This window comes from Rutidosis leptorrhynchoides, chromosome 4 (genome assembly GCF_046630445.1).
Source record: "Rutidosis leptorrhynchoides isolate AG116_Rl617_1_P2 chromosome 4, CSIRO_AGI_Rlap_v1, whole genome shotgun sequence".
Lineage (NCBI taxonomy): Eukaryota > Viridiplantae > Streptophyta > Magnoliopsida > Asterales > Asteraceae > Rutidosis > Rutidosis leptorrhynchoides.
The window spans coordinates 185033306-185046688 of NC_092336.1; the positions used below are offsets into that span (position 1 = coordinate 185033306).

Consider the following 13383-nt stretch of genomic DNA (forward strand, 5'->3'; position numbering starts at 1 on the left):
GTATAGTGTAGGTTCTAACACTATTATGCAGAGGTAAGATTCAGTTAAGCTTGATAATTGGGTGTTCGTGATACAAACACATCTTTTGAGATGTATACGCTTGATAAACGATTTATACTAAACCTTGTGATACAAATATACTTTATGCATACAACTATGATTTCACCAACGTTTTCGTTGATAGATTCTTTTATGTTTTCTCAGGTCCTTGAATGCTTAATGATACATGCTTCCGCTCATTCTTTTTGATACTTGCTTTGGATGTCAAGTATACTTGCATACGTGGAGCGTCTTTTGACTACTTTCAAATTGTATCGCATATGTTTCATTTGTACTTTAAACTTGATTTGTAACTAGTTGTCGAATTACTTCGTAAACTTTGAAACATCCATACTTATGAAATGAATGCAACATGTTTTTTGGTCAAACGTTATCTTAAAGACTTATGACTATGAAATGGGACCTACGTAGACGGCGCCGTCAAACATGATTTGGTTGGGTCGCTACATCCACATCATCCACTGACATTGCCACCTGCATCACATCACGTTATAAACATTAAGGAAAACTGATCATTCCTGAGCACGTTTTGCCAATAAATTGTAGTGGCGTTTAGGTTTTATAAGCGCAACGGCTTGATACCTGTACCACATCAGTAGATTTTTGTTCGATAAATTCAATCCATACTTCCTTAGCAAAGTGGTTGAACCTCAACGAAGCAAGCTTGCTGAGGGCGTTAGGTTTCTTGTTCATTGACCGTGGCACTTGTGTGATTGAAAAAGAGTCGAACTTGTTGGCCATTTCCTCTGCTAGTTTCAAATACTTTTGCATGGCTGGGTCTCTGGCTTCGAAAGTTCCGTTCAGTTGATTCACTAACAGCTGGGAATCAACCGCAACTTTCAATGCCTTAATACCCATTTTTTCTGCTATGCGTAACCCGGAAAGTAACGCTTCATCTTCGGCTTCATTGTTAGAAACGGGGAATGCAAACCGTAAGGAGTAAGTGTGTTCTTTGCCATCTGGGTTGGTGAGTATCAAGTTGGCACCAGCTCCCTCTGAACTAGACGCTCCGTCAGTAAACAGTTCCCATGTCACGGCATGGGGTGTAGCTTCATCAATAAGTTTCAGTGGACCCGGATTGATGAATTCCACCATGAAATCATCCAGGATTTGTCCCTTAATAGCGTTACTCGGTGCGTAGCTGATATCGTGTTCTCCCAGTTCAATTTCCCATTTCGCCATTCGGCTAGACATCTCCGGTTTGCTTAAAACCTGCAATGGGAATGTAAGAAACGTTCTTTGTTGAACTTGTGCGTTCCAATGGCATCTTACCTGTTTGATAGGTGAATCAGTTAGCACCAAAATGTGATGCACTTGAAAGTACCGCCTTAACCTCATTGTGGTATGAACTAAAGCGTAGACAAGTTTTTCAACAGGGTTGTAGTTGACCTCGCCATGCTGCAAAACTTTACTGACGAAGTACACTGACATCTGGTTCCCATCACGTTCTTCTATGAGTACTGAGCTGATTGCTTCGGCACCCACTCCTAAGTACACAGTCAAAGTTTCTCCTGAAATTTTGAAAATGTTAGTGAACAAATACACAACGTTGGTACCGTTAGCCGAAACGAATACTTTACCCGATACCGGAGCTGTTAGCGTAGGTAGGGTTTTGAATAAGGCTTTCATTTCCTGGAAGGTGCTTTCTGCTTCTGGTGTCCAATTGAAACTTTTTCCTATACTCGCCTTTAATACTTGAAAGAACGGTAGCGATCGTTCCGCTGCTTTTGACAGGAACCTGGATAACGCTGCCAGATTCCCATATAAACTTTGAACCTCCTTCTTCGTTCGTGGTGCTACCATGTCGTCTACAGCTTGAATCTTTTTTGGATTTGCCCTAATGCCGCGTGGCGTTACAACGTGACCAAGGAAATTGCCCTCTTCAAAACCGAAATTACACTTCTCTGGATTAAGTTTCATATTAATCTTTCTCAAAGAATCAAATGTTTCTTGGATGTCCTTAAGGAGAGCAAGTTCCGTATGACTCTTGATCACAATATCATCAACGTAAGCTTCAACGTTGCGTCCGATCTGGCGTTTGAAAGCAGCGTCAATCACTCGCTGATACGTTGCTCTGGAATTCTTTAGTCCAAACGGCATCTTGGTGTACCAAAAGATGCCATGGTCGGTGTGGAATGATGTCTTATCTTCGTCTCCTTCAGCCATCTGGATTTGATGGTATCCTTTATAAGCATCGAGGAAACATTTGAAGCGGTACCCAGCAAGCGACTCGACTTTCCAATCAATTTTCGGTAACGGATAATTATCCTTTGGGCATGATTTATTGATATATTTGAAGTCAACACACATGCTCCATGATCCGTTAGCTTTCTTGATTAGGACTGGGTTTGCCACCCAGTTTTGGTAGCGGACCTCCCTTAAGAAGTTTGCATCAACAATCTTCTCCATCACTCTGGGTAGAAACGCGTTGCGTTCCGGTGCTATTCCTCTCTTTTTCTGCCTTACTAGTGTTATGGTTGGATTTGCATTCAAACGGTGTTCCGCTATCTCCCTTGGAACTCCTGTCATGTCTGACTCTTGCCAGGCAAAGATGTCCGTGTTGTTGGATAACAATTCACATAGGGCACTTTTAGTTTCCTCCGAAAGAGTGTTACCAATTTTGATGATCTTCTCGGGAAATGCAAGATTGACTATGACGCTCCCTACTGTTTTATGGGTGTCGTCTGAATAACAGGTTGACTAACCTCAGCGCAAACTGGGGCGCGATCCGAAAATAAAGTTACAACGCCTGCCATGGTGGGGAATTTCAACATTCCATGAACCGTAGAAGGTATGGCGCCCAACTCTTGTAACGTTGTTCGTCCTAGAATCACGTTGTACTTGGATTGGCTACGAACCACCACAAACGTCAGCTGTACGGTACAAGACCGGTGATCATCTCCTAACTTTACCTCAATACTTAAACATCCCAAAGGCCAAGTTGTTTCACCTGTAAATCCCGCGACGGGGTGCAACGACGGTTTAACCTTATCCCACACGTCCTGTGGTAACTGCAAAAAATAATGTGTGTAGATAACATCTACAGCGCTATCCGTATCAATGTAGATTCGTGATACGCGACAGCGTCCGAGCTTAGCAGTGACTGTTAAAGGTAAGTTCTTCGGACAGACTTTCCAAAATGCTGGGAACGTGATTGGTGCACATTCCCATTCTTCTAGCGCTTTGGCTTTCCTAACGTGACCTGAATGCCACATTTGTATCATGTGAATGTGTTTTTCAGGTGCTTTATCTTTACCTTTTTTCCATGCAAACTTTCTAGTTGTGGAACCTCCTTTGTTTGAAGGTTTCAAAGGGTTAAACTCCCCTAGCTTAAGTCGTTCAATGATAATCTTCTTCAGTTCCTGGTAGTCGTCGACGTCATGTCCCTTATCCTCGTGGAAAATGCAGTATTGGCTTTGGTCTACCTCGAAGCGTGGCTTCATGGGTTTGGGTGGCGGGAAATCTCTGCTTACTTCTTCCATTGCCAAGATCTCCTTGGGAGTTTTGGACAAAGATTTGATGAGGGGTTCTTCCTCTGCCGACAATCTCTTGGTGCCATATTTCTCATAAGGGTGGTGGTTACGGCTATCGAATATACTTCCGGGACGGCTTCTACTGCTGCTTCCGTTGTTGCCTTTGTACCGTCCTCAAGAATGCTGGTAGCGACGGTTACCCTTATCCTCCTTGTCATCCTTGTTGCCAAACTTATGATCCGCAACAGTTGCGTCAGCACAATCTTTGGATTGAATATAGTCGCGTACCATTCTGACGGCATCTACGAAAGTTTTGGTAACTTCCGCCTCATGGAATTAACTAACGACAAGTGCCTGATCTGACATATCCCCATTATAAAAGTGGAGATCTGCTGTGATTCTGGAAAATCAGGTATCTTCTGGCATTCGGACGTTAACCTGGTAGTGAAGTAAGACAGTGACTCACGTGGTCTCTGTTTGATTCTGTGTGCGTCTAAATGCGTTAACTCTATCCTCCTAAAGTTCTGAAAGCATTGAATAAACTTTGTTCTCAAATCAGCAAAACTGGACACTCTTAGCGGTGGTAACTTAGCAAACCATTCTCGAGCACTGGATCGGAATTGTCCCGGGAACATATGGCACGCTGTAGCGTTGTTCCAGTGTTGGGTTTTGATTGCGTGCTCAAACTGCTGCATGAAATCCTCTGGGTAGTCACTCCCATCATACATGCCTAACGTGAGGGGCGTTGTGAGGACAGCGGGTAACGGGTGTGTTGCAATTTCCCTGATTAATTTCTCCGACGTCGCGAAAGGCTCAAGCGGTTTCTTCACCTTGTCTCTGTAAGATCCTGTTTTCTTTTTGGGTTTGGACGCCGTCCAAACATTTGGGACGCCGTCCCAGTTTGAAGACCTGGACGCCGTCCAACATTTTGGGACGCCGTCCAGAATGGCTGGCAGGCATGTCTTTTTGCTATTAATTATTTTAGATGGGTATTTTGGTAATTTCACTTCTTGGACGAATTTTAAAGCCCTAGATCAGTTTTGGGAGTCTCATTACTCCATTCACAACCACCAAACATCATCTACTTTAATTCTAGAGAGAGAGTGCTCTTAAGTGTGAGAAAGCTCAAATAGGAGAGGAAGAATCTTGTTTCGGGTTCTAGCTCGAGCATTGAAGTTGTTCATCTCCTCGTTAGCTTTGTTTTGATTGTGGTGGTAAGCCCTAAAATTGATTTCTCTAGTAAATATGTTTAAGGGTTAGGGTTTGGGTTAATGTTGTACATAAAACCCATGTATGAGTGATTTGGGGGTTTTGGGTAAGTTTGGGTCATGAAGACCCAAATGGTGACTAACTTAGGGTTTTGAAAGGGTAAATGGTGTAAATGGGTCTTAAAGACCTAAGTAAATACTAATACACTTATAGTTAATGTTGTGGGTGACCCAAATGGGTGTGTTGACCTAGAAATGGGTCAAATGGGTCTTTGATGACCTAGGTTGTCTTGCATGTATGAAAACGAGTTAACTTTGTGGTTAAAAGTGTGTTAAGACCTTAATTGGCTAAAGTTAGGGTTTTTGGTGAAGTTAACCCATTATTAGGGTTAAAGGTGCAAAATGGGTCGGGATTGCACTTAGGGTCAAAAGACTCTAGATTGTTAAGCGAGTTGCTTGAACGACTTGAGTTGTGAATTGATTATGTGCTAAAATGTAATAGGTACGTTACATTGACGTTGCAAGTTCGGTTATCTTACACGAAGACTTTGAGGTGAGTGGAATAATTATATGCGTATGTATATAATGTATCTATTTGTTGTAGCGTGAAAGGTGTAGTGTCGAGGTGTTAAGACACCACGTTTCACGTGAAGAGTGTAGCATCGAGGTGTTAAGATGCCACTCGGGTGTAGCATCGAGGTGTTAAGATGCCACCTAGGAGTGTAGTGTCGAGGTGTTAAGACGCCACTCCGTAAAATAATGAGTGAAGCATCGAGGTGTTAAGATGCCACTCGGGGTGAAGTGCCGAGGTGTTAAGGTGCCACCCTAGGGGTTAGTGGTGCGAGGTGTTAAGTGCCCTAACGGATGTTATGAACACCGATGGCGTTTTCGCGAGCGCCGTTCCCTTGTACTATTGGTTAACCATGGTTATTTGCGTTGTAAGCATATTATATTATTCGAGTTATATTTATATGCGGTTGTTATGCTAGCTTGGGGGTATTGGTGAATTATAGCTTGTTATGGTGACGATAAGCTAATGATGTATGCTAGCATGTTTGCGGTTGTGTAAGTGTATGCAAGTAGGTATAATTATATATGTATTCGTATAATTATTGCATTCACTAAGCTTTGCTTACCCTCTCGTTGTTTACCTTTTTTTTATAGGCACGGGCATTGACAAGGGTAAGAGCGTTCAATTGGATTAGTGATCTCCCGCTTTTTTTGTTAGGGGATGCTTTTGGGTGTTAGCTTTTGGAGTTCGACCGAGATTGGGTAGTTTAACCCCAAACACCATGCTCTAGTGTCGTTTGGAACTTAAACTTATATTTGGTCGAAACTTTTATTTTTGAACGAAACTCGTAAAATGGGCGATGTGGGCCCGTTGATGTAAAACTTGATTTGATGATGAAAATCTCTTAGTTTCACTCATATTGACTTGTGGTAAAAAGGTTTTCGTTTGAAAGTGTCGGGAAGCGGGTTTTCCGCTCGTGTGAGTTGGACCCGTGATCAGTAGCTGGAAGACCATTGGGACGCCGTCCCAATTGCTTGGACGCCGTCCCAGTTGTGTTGAGCTGGACACCGTCCCAAACTTTGGACGCGGTCCCACCTTTCTGAGCTGGACGCCGTCCAGGATTCTGGACGCCGTCCAGATGCACTGACATACAAAAAAAAAAAAATTTGGTACGCGTTTTGAGTTTACGAAGTCGGGTTGTTACAAGTGGTATCAGAGCATGGTCTAAGGGATTTAGGCGACTTGAGATAGGTGCCTAGACTTAAACTTTATTGTGTGAGCGCCTTATGCGGGACTTGTAGGACTTTGGGTCTAATCGGGAATTGTTAGTGCTTTGGTTTATGAGAATTAACCTTGTGCTAATTGTTTTGTGTTGTGTTTAGCAATCATCAAGCAAGACGGACGTTGTACTAGCAAGTGAAGGCGACGTGCTCGCGTAACAACGAGTAGCTACCGTTGTTACGGGTGCAAATCGTGTTAAACAAGCAATGTACGACGATTGTTGAGCGAGATGGAGTAGTGTGGCATATATGTATATACACATGTAATTGTCCTTTCGTTTTGTGGTTTAACCTATTTCGTTTTATAGAATGAAGACGAGAAACGGTCCCGATCATGATAACGGAAGTACAAGCGAGGACGCCGAGTTTTCGGCCAAGGTTGAGGCCGTCTTTAAAAAGTTAAAAGCGGATTTTCTTACGGACGTCCGAAAGGTCTTTCAAGATTCGGTCGATGGGCAGGTGACCGATTTGATAAATGAACGAATGAAGGCCACTATCGAAGAGGCCCTTGACGCTAGGAATATCTATCCTCGCGGCGAAGGAGGCGAAGGAAGGCGGGACTTCCACTACAAGAACTTCAAGGATGCTCAACCCTCGATGTTTAATGGGGTGCGAGATCCCTTGAAAAGTACTTGTTGGATCTCCGATATTGAGGGAGCTTTCCGTACCGCGGAATGTCCTCCCAAAAAGAAGACGAGGTATGGTACTAGCATGTTACGCGAAGAAGCTAAGTTGTGGTGGGACGATAAAATCAACTTGTATGGTGAGGAATAATGTATGGGCTTGACGTGGGAAGAGTTTAAGAAGGAGTTTTTCAAGGAATACCGAACTTCTTCCGATCTCGATAGAATCCGGGACGAGTTGCACCATTTGCAACAAGGCTCAATGGACTTAGTTACTCTTAAGTCTACATTCTTGGCAAAGACTCGTTTTTGCCCAGAATATGTGGGTGATGATCATAAGCTCATGAAGAATTTCTACCGTACTTTGAATGATGAGTACAAGGGGAAGATTAGTCGGGGTATGGCTAAGTCTTTTAATGAATTGTTCGAGTTGGCTCGGGGTTTTGAGCCGGAGGTTCCAAGAAAGAGTGATTTCATGTTTTCCAAAAGAAAATTTGAAGGTTTTAATTACTCTAACGCCTCAAGCAAGAAGAGCAAGAGCAAGAGGGGGGCCGAAAGTGTCAATAGTGCAAAGAAGGGCACTACCGGCGGGTTTTCTTATACGTGCTACAATTGTGGGCAACCGGGTCATATGGCTCGTGAGTGTCCGAAACCACGTTCCGGAAACAAAGTCACTTGTTTTAATTGCGGCAAAGAAGGGCATAAGAAGCCGGAGTGTCCCGACTTGCGAAACGACAATGTGAAACGGTTAGAGAAGGCGGCGGGTACGGCTAGGGGTCGCAACTATTTGATGACCAATGATGAAGCCAAACAATCGCACGAAGTTGTCTCAGGTACTTACATGGTTAATTCTAATCCGGCAAGGATTCTTTTCGATAGCTGTGCAAATTTGTCGTTTGTGTCTCCTAAATTTGTGCCTAAACTTGATAGACCATTAGCTAAGTTGAGTCGTCCGGTAGAAGTCGAAATAGCGAACGGCAAGACGGTGCTAGTGGTTGATGTGTGTGAAAATTGTGATGTTGTTTTTGGTGACGAAACCTTTAAAATTAATCTTATTCCAATGACCTTGGGCGATTTTGATATTGTCGTTGGTATGGATTGGCTCGATCGTTATAGAGCCGATATTGCATGCCATGATAAGTTTATTCGTGTGAAGACCCCAAGTGGGGGAGAGTTGATTATTCATGGTGATAAGCGAAGGAGACCGGTGCCGATATGCACTTTTGCACGGGCACGTCGTCTCGTTGTTACCGGTGGCATGGCTTTCCTTGCTCATGTTGTTGATACTCGTAATGAGCCACCACTCATTCATGAAATTCCGGTGGTTAGTGAATTTAAAGACGTTTTTCCGGATGAATTACCGGGTGTTCCGGCGGAAAGACAAGTTGAATTTCGCATTGAGTTGGTTCCGGGGGCTACCCCCATTGCTAAAACTCCTTATCGTTTAGCGCCAACGGAGATGCAAGAGTTGTTAAATCAAATTCAATAATTGCTCAAGAAGGGTTTTATTCGACCGAGTGCTTCACCGTGGGGGGCTCCGGTGTTATTTGTGAAGAAGAAAGATGGTAGTATGCGTATGTGCATTGATTACCGTGAGTTGAATAAAGTGACGATCAATAATCGTTATCCATTACCTAGGATTGACGATTTATTTGATCAACTTCAAGGTGCAACGTATTTCTCTAAGATCGACCTACGGTCCGGCTATCACCAAATGCGGGTCCGTGAGGAAGACATAGAGAAAACGGCTTTTCGAACGCGTTACGGGCATTATGAGTTTGTAGTTATGCCCTTTGGTCTTACGAATGCACCGGCGGCATTCATGGATCTTATGAACCGAGTGTGCCAACCTATGTTGGACAAGTCGATAATAGTGTTCATTGACGACATACTAGTCTACTCGAAAAGTATGAACGAACATGAACATCATTTGCGTGAAGTATTGAAGACGCTACGAAAGGAGAAGTTGTATGCAAAGTTCTCCAAATGTGAATTTTGGCTAAGGGAAGTTCAATTCCTTGGTTATATTGTGAACGAAAACGGTATTCAAGTAGATCCGGGGAAGATCGAAACGGTGAAGAGTTGGGGACGACCGACTACGCCTACGGAAATCCGAAGTTTTCTCGGATTGGCCGGTTATTATCGTCGGTTTATCCAAGATTTTTCTAAGATCGCTTCTTCGTTGACGAAATTGACAAGGAAAAATGCGAGGTTTGTTTGGGAGAACGAACAAGAAATTGCTTTTCAATTGTTAAAAGAGAAGTTGTGTCAAGCTCCAGTGTTAGTGTTACCGGAAGGTGTTGAAGACATGGTGGTTTATTGTGATGCTTCCTTAAATGGTCTCGGGTGTGTTCTAATGCAAAGAGGTAAAGTCATCGTTTATGCCTCTCGACAATTAAAGGAACATGAAACGAGGTATCCGACTCATGATCTTGAGTTGGCGGCGGTTGTGCATGCGTTGAAAATTTGGCGCCATTACTTGTATGGTGTCAAGTGTACGATTTATTCGGATCATAAGAGTTTGAAACATCTCTTTAATCAACGAGATTTGAATTATCGCCAACGTAGGTGGATGGATGTGGTGAAAGATTACGATTATGAAATACTTTATCATCCGGGTAAGGCGAATGTGGTCGCGGATGCGTTGAGTCGAAAGAGTCAACATCCGGCGATAAAAGTGGGGTCGTTACGTTTAATTATTACCAACGATTTTCTTGAAAAGCTTGGTGAGATTCAAATAGAGGCTTATGTTTACAACAAGCATACGGAGCGAATCGTGGGCCAATCGGAGTTTATTACTATGGGTCCGCGTGGTTTGTTGTCTTTCCAAGGAAGGGTGTGGGTGCCTAAGATGGGTGATTACCGACGAGTGCTACTTGATGAAGCACATAAGTCAAAATACTCCATTCATCCGGGCGCGACGAAAATGTATCTTGACTTGAAGAAAGATTATTGGTGGCCGGGCATGAAACGTGATGTTGTGAAGTATGTTGAGCAATGTGTCACGTGTTTACAAGTAAAAGCCGAACACCAAAATCCGTATGGTAAGTTGCAACCGTTAGAAATCCCGAAGTGGAAATGGGAACACATTACCATGGATTTCATTACAAAGTTACCTAAAACGGTGAGAACCCAATTCGATTCGATTTAGGTTATAGTTGACCGATTGACAAAAAGCGCTTTGTTTCTTCCCATTAAAGAAGCGATATCGTCGGAGGCCTTGGCTAAGTTGTTTATCAAGGAAGTGGTCTCGCGACATGGGGTTCCTATATCAATTATTTCGGATCGAGATACCCGTTTTACATCTCGGTTTTGGGAAAAGTTTCATGAAGATATGGGTACGCAATTGAAGTTGAGCACGGTGTATCATCCTCAAACGGACGGTCAAACCGAACGTACGAATCAAACTTTGGAAGATATGTTACGAGCGTGCATCATTGACTTCGCTGGTAGCTGGGATGAGCATTTGCCTTTAGTGGAATTCTCGTACAATAATAGTTATCATACTAGTATCGGGATGCCACCTTACGAAATGCTTTATGGGCGTAGGTGTCGAACTCCCGTTTGTTGGGGAGAAGTGGGTTAAAGAGAGATCGGGAGTACCGATTTGGTTTTAGAGACAAATAGCAAGATCGATTTGATTCGGGAACATTTGAAGAAGGCTCAAGATAGGCAAAAGTCGTATGCCGATAGACGTAGGTGATTGATTGAGTTCCAAGAAGGCGATATGGTGATGCTTAAGGTTTCGCCATGGAAGGGTATTATTCGATTTCGAAAACGGGGAAAGTTAGCTCCTCGGTTTATTGGGCCGTTCAAGGTTTCAGCTCGTGTTGGTGAAGTTGCATATCGATTGGAATTACCCGAAGAGCTTGCGGGGATCCATAATACATTTCATGTTTCCCACCTCCGTAAGTGTCTTGCGGATGATTCCTCATGGATGCCTTTAGACGAGATCGAGCTAAACAACAAATTAGAATATGTCGAGGAACCGATTGCTATCCTTGACGAGAAGGTGAAAATGTTGAGGAATAAAGAGGTGAGAACTTTCAAGGTTCAATGGCGGCAAAGTAAAGGTTCTGAGTTCACTTGGGAGCCCGAAGAGTTCATGTTAGTTTATCTTCCCTCGTGTCATGCGGCTTGGATTGCGAGGTCGCAATCCGGTTCAAGTGGGGGAGAGTTGTAAGATCCTGTTTTCTTTTTGGGTTTGGACGCCGTCCAAACATTTGGGACGCCGTCCCAGTTTGAAGACCTGGACGCCGTCCAGAATGGCTGGCAGGCATGTCTTTTTGCTATTAATTATTTTAGATGGGTATTTTGGTAATTTCACTTCTTGGACGAATTTTAAAGCCCTAGATCAGTTTTGGGAGTCTCATTACTCCATTCACAACCACCAAACATCATCTACTTTAATTCTAGAGAGAGAGTGCTCTTAAGTGTGAGAAAGCTCAAATAGGAGAGGAAGAAGCTTGTTTCGGGTTCTAGCTCGAGCATTGAAGTTGTTCATCTCCTCGTTAGCTTCGTTTTGATTGTGGTGGTAAGCCCTAAAATTGATTTCTCTAGTAAATATGTTTAAGGGTTAGGGTTTGGGTTAATGTTGTACATAAAACCCATGTATGAGTGATTTGGGGGTTTTGGGTAAGTTTGGGTCATGAAGACCCAAATGGTGACTAACTTAGGGTTTTGAAAGGGTAAATGGTGTAAATGGGTCTTAAAGACCTAAGTAAATACTAATACACTTATAGTTAATGTTGTGGGTGACCCAAATGGGTGTGTTGACCTAGAAATGGGTCAAATGGGTCTTTGATGACCTAGGTTGTCTTGCATGTATGAAAACGAGTTAACTTTGTGGTTAAAAGTGTGTTAAGACCTTAATTGGCTAAAGTTAGGGTTTTTGGTGAAGTTAACCCATTATTAGGGTTAAAGGTGCAAAATGGGTCGGGATTGCACTTAGGGTCAAAAGACTCTAGATTGTTAAGCGAGTTGCTTGAACGACTTGAGTTGTGAATTGATTATGTGCTAAAATGTAATAGGTACGTTACATTGACGTTGCAAGTTCGGTTATCTTACACGAAGACTTTGAGGTGAGTGGAATAATTATATGCGTATGTATATAATGTATCTATTTGTTGTAGCGTGAAAGGTGTAGTGTCGAGGTGTTAAGACACCACGTTTCACGTGAAGAGTGTAGCATCGAGGTGTTAAGATGCCACTCGGGTGTAGCATCGAGGTGTTAAGATGCCACCTAGGAGTGTAGTGTCGAGGTGTTAAGACGCCACTCCGTAAAATAATGAGTGAAGCATCGAGGTGTTAAGATGCCACTCGGGGTGAAGTGCCGAGGTGTTAAGGTGCCACCCTAGGGGTTAGTGGTGCGAGGTGTTAAGTGCCCTAACGGATGTTATGAACACCGATGGCGTTTTCGCGAGCGTCGTTCCCTTGTACGATTGGTTAACCATGGTTATTTGCGTTGTAAGCATATTATATTATTCGAGTTATATTTATATGCGGTTGTTATGCTAGCTTGGGGGTATTGGTGAATTATAGCTTGTTATGGCGACGATAAGCTAATGATGTATGCTAGCATGTTTACGGTTGTGTAAGTGTATGCTAGTAGGTATAATTATATATGTATTCGTATAATTATTGCACTCACTAAGCTTTGCTTACCCTCTCGTTGTTTACCTTTTTTTTATAGGCACGGGCGTTGACAAGGATAAGAGCGTTCAATTGGATTAGTGATCTCCCGCTTGTTTTGTTAGGGGATGCTTTTGGGTGTTAGCTTTTGGAGTTCGACCGAGATTGGGTAGTTTAACCCCAAACACCATGCTCTAGTGTCGTTTGGAACTTAAACTTATATTTGGTCGAAACTTTTATTTTTGAACGAAACTCGTAAAATGGGCGATGTGGGCCCGTTGATGTAAAACTTGATTTGATGATGAAAATCTCTTAGTTTCACTTATATTGACTTGTGGTAAAAAGGTTTTCGTTTGAAAGTGTCGGGAAGCGGGTTTTCCGCTCGTGTGAGTTGGACCCGTGATCAGTAGCTGGAAGACCATTGGGACGCCGTCCCAATTGCTTGGACGCCGTCCCAGTTGTGTTGAGCTGGACGCCGTCCCAAACTTTGGACGCCGTCCCACCTTTCTGAGCTGGACGCCGTCCAGGATTCTGGACGCCGTCCAGATGCACTGACATACAAAATTTTTTTTTTTGGTACGCGTTTTGAGTTTATGA

At 43.1% G+C, this 13383-nt stretch overlaps 1 protein-coding gene across 1 annotated transcript; it reads right to left on the reverse strand.

The window, feature by feature from the left end:
• Window positions 1-2723: 2723 nt before the first annotated feature.
• On the reverse strand, window positions 2724-3542 carry LOC139841278 (uncharacterized). The gene has a single exon (XM_071831503.1). It carries the CDS (start codon window positions 3540-3542, stop codon window positions 2724-2726), a length of 819 nt encoding a protein of 272 aa, XP_071687604.1.
• Between the last annotated feature and the right edge of the window lie 9841 nt (window positions 3543-13383).